Source organism: Dendrobium catenatum, unplaced genomic scaffold (genome assembly GCF_001605985.2).
Source record: "Dendrobium catenatum unplaced genomic scaffold, ASM160598v2 fragScaff_scaffold_1116, whole genome shotgun sequence".
Classification (NCBI taxonomy): domain Eukaryota; kingdom Viridiplantae; phylum Streptophyta; class Magnoliopsida; order Asparagales; family Orchidaceae; genus Dendrobium; species Dendrobium catenatum.
In genome coordinates this window covers 561,967-574,296 of record NW_021319578.1, presented here as the reverse complement: position 1 = coordinate 574,296, position 12,330 = coordinate 561,967, and the positions used below count along the sequence as shown (strand labels likewise).

The following is a 12,330-nucleotide window of genomic DNA, read 5'->3' as shown; positions in this document are numbered from 1 at the left end:
TTTTCTTACTATTTTATAAATTTATTTTTTAATACAAATTTTTTTTTAAATTAGAAATTTTTATACTTAAAAACTGCTTTAGAAAGTAATAAAAAATCTGCTCCATGAAACCTAAGTATGCACAACTTATAAATTATAAATTATGCATAACATTTTATAGCTATATAATAATTTTATTTTATTAATTAAATTATAATTTTGTTTAAGTATTCTTATTTTTTTGTTATGACTGTTAAAATATAATGTCAAAAATTTTTTTTACAATATTATATTTTAATTATTATAGCCATTTAACTGAATAATTATCAAATAAATATCATATAGATTATATATACTCTAAATAAATTATTTTAATTAGAATATTTTCTTATTTAAATTTTTTTTTTGTAAAAATAAAATATGTTATAATTTGGTTATTTACTTCCCAGTAGATCACTTATCTCAAAATTATTCTAGGATGAGTATGCTCCATCAACTGCTGAGTATGCTCAATTGCAAAGTATCTTAATGAAATTCCAACAATAACACAAAAAAGCCGCCTCAATATTTAAGAGTTTAGTTTATTTTACTAAGGGGTTTCACAATCTCCACCATTTAAGTAAATGCGTCCTCGTCAGTGTCTTTACCCAAAATCATCAACCAGGCAGATGTAATTCTAGATGACCCCACACAAGTTCAATTAGCGACTCCTGTTATGTAGTACTTTCTCTCATACAAGATTCAAGAGGTGGCTCCCATGGCGTACACTTTTGTCTTGTATGGCATTTATTTCTAATATTCCAGCTGGTGTATTGCTCTGATACCATTTGTAACAACATAAACTCTTAATTATCGAGATATTATCCGCTTTAGCCTAAGAGCAACACGGTTTTGTCATGTTTGTGTAACTTTCTAGTATGTCACCAATCCAAGAATTTCTGTAGGATGAACGCCCTTAACTACAAAGTTTCTTGATTAAATTCCAACAAATACACCAAAAGACGCCTAAATTCTTAAAAGTTTAGCTTCTTTTACTTAAAAATGTGATTCTTCTTGTCAGCTGCTATGCAGCATCATCCCCTGCTTCTCTTCTTTTTATCTCAGGCCTAACTTGCAGCAAGTTTTTATTTTTATTTAGCTATTTCGGCTCTTTTTTACTATATCTGGAAGGAGAGAAAATGAGAGAAAATTTGGCAAACACTCTTGCTGTATTCTTCACTGAAACATGTTATCTGGAAGGCTTATGCATCTCAAACTTATTAAATGGAAACACTCGCAAACCTTTCAGTTGTTACTCTGTCATTAATTCGAATTACCTGGACGCTAAGGTTTCGTTTGGGACAACTTTTTTTCTTACTTTCTAAAACGGCATTCTAGAGTAAAATTTTATGATTTAGAAAGTTTTATACTAAAAAATCGTTTTAGAAAGGAATACGAAAGCTGTCCCAGACTTCGTTTGAAACGTCTTTCTTACTGCTATTAAAGTAACTTTTTAGTCTAAAAATTAAGAATCCCCTCTCTCTATCGGGGGTGCGGCTGACAATATATTCTTCGGTCACTTGGGTTTTCATCTCTGGGAATTCCTATGGCAACCGGGTGTGCTGCTGACATTATAATTTTTGATCCCTTGGATATTTTTGCTGTTGTCTGAGTTCAAAAATTTTGGATTCTCTTCTTCTATGTTCTTGTTTTTGGTTTTCAGCTTTGTAAGATACGTGAAAACGTTGGAGTAGCTCCAGTGAAAGACAAGAATAGAGAGAGTTGTTTTAGATGATTTGGTCACATAAAACGGTTGCCTTACGATAATCTCATTAGAAAAATAGATACATTAGATTTGACTTATATTAAAGAAGGTAGAGGTAAACCTAAAAAAACAATGTTAGAAAATATTAGAAAGGACATTTCTTTATTAGATTTGATGAGAATTTAACTTTTAATAGGAAGAAATTATTTGGTACGGAGACCGGACGCATAATATCATCCGGAGACTAACTAGAATATGCTACGCCAACGGTACTGAGCCACGATACTGAGTAGTACTGAGCAGTACCAAGCCGCGGTACCAAGCGAAGAAGTGACATGACGCATTTTGATTGACCTCGAAACGACGTCAGATATTTATGTAGATGACCTCAGGATAAGGACTTGTTGTTGTTGTTGGGCTATGGCTCCACTCTTGTCTATTTCTTCCTTTTTAGTTATAATCTCTTTTTTTTATAACTTTTTTCATATCTATGCAAACCGGCTTGTGACTTAATTTTCAACAAAAAAAAAAAAAAAAAGGGACTGTTTCTTTCTTGATTGATGACAAAAAAAAATGATTGATCCAACTTTTCTCCATTAATTGATGCCGCTTGGTCTCGTTCTCTCAAATCTCTGTGTCTACTGGCGATGTCGACGAGCAATCTCGGGTGCGTCGTTGTCGCCGTCGACGTAAGCGAGGAGAGCATGAACGCTCTCCGATGGGCCCTGCGAAATCTTCGTCTCCGGTCACCGGTGGACGGCGATCTCTCCATCAAGCCCGGTGGCTTCGTCATCCTCCATGTCCAATCTCCACCCTCCATCGCCGCCGGTCTCAACCCCGGCGCTATTCCCTTTGGCGGACCAAGTAAGGAAACCATGAACGCGCTTCTTTCCTCTTCTTCGGATCCCTTTTCTTTTCTTCTTTAACCTGATATCAGCGCCGCTTTCTGTTTTCTCGGGTTCAATTTTTTTGATGAAGCCCAAGTCGAGGTTCCGGCTTTCACCGCTGCTATTGAAGCGCATCAACGGCGGATCACTGAAGCGGTCTTGGCCCACGCAGTGCAGATCTGCGAGGAGAAAAATGTGAGATTCGACCCCGTGTCTTGTTTTATCTATCTAATGATATTATATTGAAAATGTTAAAGACTCAGAAGGAAGTTTTAGTATGCGTTTTATATTCTATTAACTATATTAAATTTAGGAATTTGTTTAGCTGTTTGTTCGCATTAGTTCCCGCCAATCAAGAAACTGCCGGATGTTTGGTTTTTAGTCTGAAATTTGAGTGAGATCGTATTTATGCTGGGTGCTATCTACGGTGTCTCCAACCAACCAGATAGAAGAAATTGAAGCATAGAGGGTAAGATGGAAATAAAAAACCAGATAGAAGAACTTGAGGAAGAAGAAGAAGGAAAACTGAGACGAGGAACTTGATTTTCATTAATTCATTCCATCTCCAATTAGAGATAGTATATCCTTCTACTGTGTAATCAATCATTACTATCACTAGAACTGAGACAAGTGTCCAGCCCTCCAAATAACCTTAACAATGCAGCCAAATAAAAAGATGACAATGTCAATATGTAACAAAACTTAGCCTTAACAACAAACCATTGGATAAATTGTCACCCATACCCAAGCACACTATCCTTCTTCAAAAAGATAGATCCTTGTGTCAAGCTAAAGCATGCCTCTCCAACTGAATTTGGGTTTGTTTGATCGGTGCCTATTCCTCATTTTCTATTGGGTTCGCATCAGTTCCCTTGTTGGCAGTCCGGCCTTCACTTTAAGAGTTTAAGGTCATGATTTGGGTACACATTTGCATTTGGATATTTAGCACCCATGTAGCTTCATTTCTGGTAAGTCTTGCCATTTATTGAGGTGCTCGGTGGATGGCCAAGTATCCAAAAATATTTTGTAAGATTGCAGGACTCATTATGGTTACAATATGGGGCAATTCAGCCTAGCGTCATATGATATCAGGAGGTTGGCATTCTGTTCGAAGGGCATAAGGAAGAATGTGTGAAAAATCCTCTGTACTCGAGAGTAAGAAGGCAACTCTAGTTTGTCTATCACCTCGTCAATTTGTTCTAGCACTTTAAAAGGGCCAAAGTAATGCTGGTTGAGCTCAGAATATTATATTGAGCGGAGGGAGGTATGATGTTATGGTTGAAGCTTGACGAGGATGAGATCATTTATATTGAATTGCATATCACATATATATTCGCCGGCTTTGTTGCTTCATATGTCGCTGAGTGTATAGCAAGTTCTGGCGAAGTTGTTGCGGGAGGCCATCCCTCCATTGTTATCATTGTTGGACTAACATTTTACATGTTGCTTGGAAAATATATGATTTGAGAGATGGGGGAAGATGATTGTAAAGAGCTTTGATGCTTAGCATCTGTGGGCTTAAATTTTTTATTTTTGGGACCCTGGCCTTTGTGCATTGATTCAGAGAGAGTTTTACTAGATCTAGTTTCAGGGGAATTCTTTGGAAGGTAGATTTATTAGAAATAAGATACTACTTAGATATTTCGCCTTCATATGTGAGGAATTTCATATTTGAGTTTACGTTTCTCATAGGCACTAGCCCTTTTGGTTTATGCTCGCTTCCTCTCTTGATCCTTTTCTTCACTTGGTTGGCCCCCAGGTAGGCATGCACGAGAGCCGCACGCAGAAGACTTCAAATGTCTCAAGCCAATCAAGTAGAAGACATTGCAGCAGAGAGGATTAGATGGAAATATAGAGCACGAGGGAACAAGAAAGAAAAATCTACGGAAAAACTTGATTTTCATTAATTTCTTCAATCTCCAATAATGTCCAATATATCTTTCTACTATGCAATCATTACTATCACTATAATTGAGACAAGTGCCTCACTCCTCCTAGCAACCTTGACAATGCAATCAAATAAAAAGATGACAAGTGTTTATTTACCAAACTCAACCTCAATAACAATATACCTGACTTTTTATCACCAATTAGCCACCCACACTATCCTTCTTCAATAAGAAAGTCTTTGTGCCAAATCTATGTCTCTCCTGCTGAATTTGAGTTTGGTTAATCGGTGCTTGTTCCATATTGTCAATCGCATTTGTTTGGTGCACATTGAATGGTTAGGTGCACATTTAAGAAAGGAGAATTAATTTTGTAGGCCAGAAGAAGCCAATGATATGTTTGCATTGTTACATAATAAAAGGAGTTAAGCCTTGTGTAACTTCCATTATATAGCTCTTGTGAAATTGATATAACTACATCTAAATTTTCAGGTAGTTATAGTGGTTGAGCCAATATTTTTTTGTTGTGGTGGCACAAATAATTGATTTTAAAAAGACCCCTCAACCTTTCTAATTCGAGTTTGAAACTAACATTGGCGGTTTTAAAATTTTTTAAGGACATCATTATAAAAAGATAATTTACATAGAAAAAAAATTGTGGAGAATATTTATGCTTTATATTATGAATACATGCTACCTATAATTTCATTTTTTGAATTTTCATATTTTGAAATCATTGTACAATCATTTCATTATCAATATTATTAAATATATATTTTTCAATATATGTAATAAGATAATCATTCATTCAATAATCTCATATATGATTACGTAAGCAATTCTTTACAATCTTCATAGCTAAGAATGTCTGTTTGACCGTTGTTGTGGCAATTGACAAAATCAAAGCAAACTTTAAAGTATGAATACTAAAGTATAAATATCATTCTTCTTAACATTTATTAATTTTTTAGCAAGTTCTCAAATTTCTTTTAAATTTATGAATGCATCATTAGATTTCATACGAATGATAAAATTCTCAAGTTGGTTGTCTAATAAGATGATATATATATTTGAAAAATCTGAAGGATAAAATTTGGTTAGGATTATCAATCATTTTTTATCAAAAGTTGAAAATGAATCACATAAATTTAAGTATGCTACACACATAAGTAGCTCTATATTTATTTCGTCAAATCTATTATTGAGCTATTGATATTGCATATCCATCACAGTATAAAATTGTTCAATTTGATAATGATGTCTATTCATGATTGCTTGAACATTTCGCTTTAATCTTTCCCGCATTAAAAAGTATCATCTTTATTTAAAAAATTATATTAATTTTCTCACGAAATAAATGAATTTTTTTAAGCAAAGTGTTCTAACCATCGTCTCTCATATTTTGAAGCTTTATTTAGATACTTTTATCAAAGTCATAGCATTTATGATATATTGATCTTTTTTTTTACAGAATCTATGATAACTCATTTGTGACCCTCAATATAGTATTTATTGTATGCAAATTGAAAATAAATTCAAAATATTTTATGAAATAAAGAAGGATATATGCTTTACATTTTTGCTTACTGCTTGAACTATCTTGTATTATTATCTCAAGAATCTCAATGATAACTGTTTGAACCATCTTATATTGCATACAAGAAATAGTATAAATTTAAGAAAATTTTCTTAGTTCTCCAAATCTTTAGACTCATCATGACCATGAAAAACCAAACATATGCAATTTATATCATGGCTTGATTTATTAAATCTTCATATTTACATTTACACCAAGTAATATTATGAGTATTGTTAATTTGATCAATATGAAATTAAAATCTATCATACTTTTTTGAATTTCTAAATCTTTTTGTGTCAAAATTATTACTGTTTATTTGTTCTTCAAACTCATGTATACAAAGATAATATAACAAACAATAAGCTGCATCTTTTGTAATACTTTACTCTAATTAGTCTTTGTATTTGTCAAACCACACAATATTAAATCTTTGTAATTTATTTTCTAGGTGTATACGTGAAAAATCATGATTTTGAGACTGATATTGTTCTTTTTATAGGTAATATATTTGGACTGTATCTCTCTCATTTGGATGATAATTAATTTTTTTTTCTTAATTCAGGATCTAAAGGAATTTTTTCAAAATTGATTTTTAAATGAATTTATTTGAATTGAACATTATTATCACCATATATGTTATTATGCATATATATATATTATTTTTTATTTTAAAGTATCTCTCTATATTTTTATAATATTGAATGTCATTATGTATGAATTTGATTTAAAAGTTTTATGTCAGAGAAATAGAGAGAGAACGGGCGAGGAGAGAGAGGGATCTGACAGAGTTTTAGGCAATGTATATCGCAAGAAAAAAAATATGAGGCACAACAAAGAGGCGGAGGAGGTGAGCCAAGCTATTTAGGTTTAATTAAGTTTAAGATAAATTTTTTTAATATATATAACTCATCTTCTAAGCCTAATTAAACTTAAGCAGTTTGCTTTACATCCTTTGCCCCTTGGTTGTGCCTCATTTTTTTTCTTGCGACATACGCTACTTGTACCTTCGTCAGGTCTCTCTCTCACTTCTTACCCTCCTCCCCACTCTCTTTATTTTTTTGACATAGTTTTGTTTGAGTAAATGGATATATAGCGGCATCCAACATTATAACATTACATCAATAATATAAACTTTTTATGAGCTTGAGTTTATTTTTGTAAAAAAAATAAAGGTTATTGTTGAAGCAAATTGATGTTGGTGGAGGATTTTGGAGACAAGCTTTATAAATATATACATTAAAAGTTCACTGTTGAAGTAAATTTGTATTGGTTGAGGATTTCAAAGATAAGATTAATAAATATATATTTTACAAGTAATAAGATTAATTATTATGCATTAATAATTAGTCATATTATTATGTATAATATAAGCTAAAATACTTGTTATTAAATTAAATTGATTTGCATATTCTGAAATTTTTTTGAAGTGAAACAAATAATTAAATTCAAGTCGATTTGAACGATATGGAGTGGATTGCAATTTTTTATTGCATTTCAAGTAAAATTTTATTTTTTTAACATCATATTTGGATAATATAAAGTCAAATTATTTAGTACTAAATTTATAAAATAATTTTATATTAAATATAGAGAGGTACTTTAAAAGGAAAAGTGAAACAAATGTGAGTGATAACATATGTGGTAATAATAATGTACAATTCAAATAAATTCATTTAAAAATGAACTTCGACGAAACCTCTTTAAATCATGGATGAAAAAAAATTATGATTATCATCCAAATGAGAAGAATACAATACAAATATATTATTTACAAAAAAGATCACGTCATCCTCGAGATTATGATTTTACACATACACAAATAGGAAATAAATTATGAAGATTTAATCATGCGTGTTTTGATGAACACAAATGCTAGTTAGATTATAATATTATAAAACATTTAGCATATTGTTTGTTTTGTTATATTTATAGACCTGAATTTGAAGAATAAGCAAACGGTGTAGTTTGTACACAAAATGATTTAGAAATTAGAAAAATAATGATAAATTTAAAGTTTATATTGATTAAGTTAATAATGCTCATAATGTTGTTTGGCGTCAATGCGAAGATTTAATAAATCAAGATAATGATATTAGATATGTTTTTGAAAGAACTTCTGATCACAATCACAGAGATTATTGAACATATAATACATTTAACTGCATGTTTAGATTGCATTCATTTTATTTTACATCAAAGTTTGACTTTTGGTGGGGTCTGAAGATTCAAAGAACTAAGGAAATTGTCTTAAACTTTTACAATTTCTTGCATGCAATACAGAAGGTTTAAGCAGTGAGCAAAAAGGTGAAGCATATGCCCTTCTTGATTCCATACAATACTTTGAATTTGTTTCCAATTTACATATGATGAATGTTATATTGGGGTCACAAATGAGTTATCACATATGTTGCAAAGAAAGAATTAATATATCATAAATATCATGATTTTGATAAAAGTATTTAAACAAAGTCTCCAAAATATGAGAGACAATAGTTGTAATACTTTGTTTAAAGAAGTTTGTTTATTTTGTAAGTAAAATAATATAATTTTTTCAAATATGGATAATATTGTTTTGAAGCAAGGAAGATCAAAATTAAACGAAATATTCAAGCAATCACAAATAGATATCATTATTAAATTGAAATATTTTATATTGTGATGGATATGCAATATCAAGGGCTCAATAATATATTTAATGAAATAAATACATAACTATTTATATGTGTAGTATATTTAAATTCATGTGATTCGTTCTCAGCTTTTGATAAGGGAGGATTGATAAACCTAGCCAAATTATATTTGTTAGATTTTTCAAATATAAATCTCATTATATTAGACATAATTTCATCATTGATATAAGATTTAGTGATGCATTTATGAATTTAAGAACTTACTAAAATATTAGTATAAATTAAGAAAAATGATATTTATCATTTAGTATTCTTACTTATATAGCTTGCTCTGATTTTGCCAATTGTTATAATAACGAACGAGTATTCTCATCTATGAAAACTGTAAAGAATTATTTACACAATTGTATATGAGACTATTGAATGTATGATTGTCTGATTATATATATTGAAAAAGGTACATTTAATAAAATGTCACAATAATTTATCTAACAACGATGAATGATTGTCTGATTATATATATTAAAAAAGATCATGAAAGGATTGTACAATGATTTCAAAATATGAAAATTCGAAGAAAGAAATTGTAGTTAACATGTATTCCAACTATAAAGCGCAAATATTCTCCACAATACCTTTTTTTCTTATATAATTTATATTTTTATAATGAGGCCTTAAAAAAAATTAAAAATTGTTAATGCTAGTCTCAAGCCTAGATGAAAAATATTATCCCCACAGAAAAAAAAAAAACCTGGCCACTACTCCCATGATTTGTGTGGGAAGTTGTATACTTGAGCTATTTATTCATTTCATTGATTGTTCCCAAATGGAGAGGATTTATAGAAATACAAGGCCCCGAAAGACTCATCAACTGCGTATTAAGCACTGACACAACTTAAGCTACTCATTACAATTATTTAACGACCAACCCATGTAATCAATTACAAATTCCTATCAATTTAGCACTCGGAAGATCTCGGATGATTACCTCTGCTGGGAGCACATTTGGAGTGATGCAATTTCCACCGCTGTGGAGCTGATGATAGAGTCAGGAGTGTATTAACTATTACAAAGTCTTACAACGATGCATGACTATTCTAGACATTAGCGTAAGAAGGTACTGATGTATGAGCAGTGTGAAAAGGAAACCCTGGCGATACTAGTTGTATCTCTGGATAGTAAGTCTTGAACAGTCCTAGCTAAGGTGGGTGAAGAAGTACCTTCATGGCAAGTTTCAGTATTGTGTTGAAATCTTCATGGCACACAGCTCATCTTGGTTTGCTGGTTGGAGGCTTAGGCTACCAACCAAGAGGTCTTGGGTTCGAGTCTTGTGTATGCGATGTGTGCGTGAGTCTGTCTTAATTGGCCTAAATGTCCCAAAAAAAAAATCTTCATGGCAAGTTTTGTGATGTAAGAGAGGTTGCAGCTTCTGTTGTAACCTAAAGTAATGTTCCCTTATACATGGTAGTTGACCCAACAATGTTGTGTGCGGTGGGCTGCTACTAAAATCTACAACAAAATCTTATAACTGATTCTTTGGCATAATAAAGGGGGTTTGTAGCTGTTTGATTTATGCTTAATAAATAGTGGGTAGCAATGATTGCACTCTTTTTTTTTTTTTTTTTGTGATAAATACTTTAGGTGGTTGTGAATACTGAAGTGGTGGTAGGTGACCCAAAGGAGAAGATATGTGAGGTCATCACAAACTTGAATGCAGATTTGCTGGTGATAGGATGCCGTGCTTTTGGCCCAATTAAAAGGTAAGCCTTTCGAGTATGCCATTCTGGATCTTAGTTTGAATAATATTTCATTCCTGATTTTTGTGTGCTTTTTTAGTCATTGTTCTTTGGAACTAATTATCGTTTCACAACGCTAAGTTAGAATTGTCCGCGAGCTAGACTTCTCAAGAACTTATCTTCATCTTTTTAATCGTTATTTCTTTCCTTTTTTTCTTGTGCCATTGTCAAATGATTTGTTAATATTCAAATGCTTTGCTCTTAGTTTTCAGCATTCAGATGCAATTTAATTGATTTTTTTTTTACTTTCCTGTAAAACATCTCGTCCGGCCTATATTGTGACCTCTATTTTTTTTAAAAAAAGGATGATTAGTCTCAAAAGGAAATAAAAAATAAAAAACATCTGTAAAATTGGGTGGAGCTAGCTTAGCTACAATTCTGCTTCATAACCTTTTATTCCCTTCTGGGCGGTTTGGTTTCTATTTAGCTGATGATGATGTTGAAGCTCGAGTATGCTGGCTTCTATGATACATTATATTCTTCAAAAGAAACAAAAAATAAATATTACAATTAAAGAGGTAATATAAACAAATTAATTTTTAAATATGCATTTCAGCTGTCTCTTTTAAAGTTAAGAGCTTCTTACTAAGAGTGTTTGGAATGGATGCAACGTTTTATAAAGTTGATTGTGAAGTTAGTGTAGAGCAAATAACTTTGCTATTATGATTGTAGAAAACAATTTTTCACTATAATTTTTTTTTTTAAATGGTGAGAAAGCAATTCCCAAATGAAATTGTGGTTGTCGTCTTAAAAGCAAAGCAGCTAAAAAGCTCTACCAAACAAAAGCTAAGTTTTTGACATTTTCATAGTTTAGTCATTACATGACCTTTACTTCATTTATCTCAAATGTATGTATGACACATGCTGAATACGTGTGGTATCTTGCATGTACATTAGTTGATATTATAAAGCATCATAGAAGAACATTTAGCTAATGCAATTTAAATCATTTAAAGTTTCTTATATATTAACCACTGCAGGATGTTCCTAGGGAGTGTTAGTAACTACTGCATCAATCATGTGAGCTGCCCCGTTATTGTAGTAAAGGAAACCTCTTAAGCAAACTTTTTCATGGAATCCATCTTCTGCCTTTGTGCATATATATCAAGTTCTGTGCCGAATCTTCTGGCTTTGCTGTGTTCTATTATTATGTTCCTTATTCTTTCTTTAGCCCAAGTGGTTGAATTCTATCCTATGTTGCCGTATAATAATAGATGATTGTACAGTTCTTGATTCAACTATTTTGTGCCTTGAAGAAAATTGTCCTGCATAGTCTTTGGTGGACAAAATTCTAAGACAGCCTTCTTTGTTCACAATTATATGATAGAAATAATCTCTCATTGGTTTAAAGTTGAAATCTTAATATATATTCATGGTTGAATACTAAATCATCATTTTTAGTATCTTCAAAATATTTATATAATTTAAAGATATATTAATTTTTAATTACATTGAATTTAATAAAATCATTATTTTTTAAAATATATTTTTTGGTCTTATGGCTCATGGAGGAGAGATTATTCTGTGCAGAGACCAAACGGTGAGAACCGTCTGGATTTGTTGCATTTTAGTTGCTTTTTTGCAAATACTCAACGAAAGGGCAGTAAATATGATTCATGAATTGCATTTTTTATGCTCTTTTGCAGATCATGATAGTTTGGTTATCACTGACTTGACACTATGACTGTTGTTGCTATTGCCATCCATGAGATATAAGAAATCATGGTCATATGTGATGTGAAACGTAAATGCCATGTACTTGCTTAGGTGACAAGATTAATTAAATTCCAAATCAATTTGGGGAGAGAGAATGAAAATCTGAAATTAAA

At 31.5% G+C, this 12,330-nt stretch overlaps 1 protein-coding gene across 1 annotated transcript; it reads left to right on the top strand.

Moving 5' to 3' along the window:
- The first annotated feature begins 2,238 nt into the window (after positions 1-2,238).
- Positions 2,239-11,800, top strand: LOC110116704 (universal stress protein PHOS34). Its single transcript, XM_020850395.2, has 4 exons — positions 2,239-2,587; positions 2,702-2,805; positions 10,347-10,465; positions 11,482-11,800. The coding sequence occupies exons 1-4, from the start codon at positions 2,371-2,373 to the stop codon at positions 11,558-11,560; spliced, it is 519 nt and encodes a 172-aa protein (XP_020706054.1). The 5' UTR covers positions 2,239-2,370; the 3' UTR covers positions 11,561-11,800.
- Positions 11,801-12,330: the final 530 nt, after the last annotated feature.

Excerpts from the sequence above, each read along its gene's own strand:
- LOC110116704 (XM_020850395.2), top strand. The coding sequence starts at position 2,371 with ATGTCGACGAGCAATCTCGGGTGCGTCGTTGTCGCCGTCGACGTAAGC. Across the intron at positions 2,806-10,346 it reads AGATCTGCGAGGAGAAAAAT|GTGGTTGTGAATACTGAAGT; the intron begins GTGAGATTCGAC and ends TAAATACTTTAG. Across the intron at positions 10,466-11,481 it reads GCTTTTGGCCCAATTAAAAG|GATGTTCCTAGGGAGTGTTA; the intron begins GTAAGCCTTTCG and ends TAACCACTGCAG.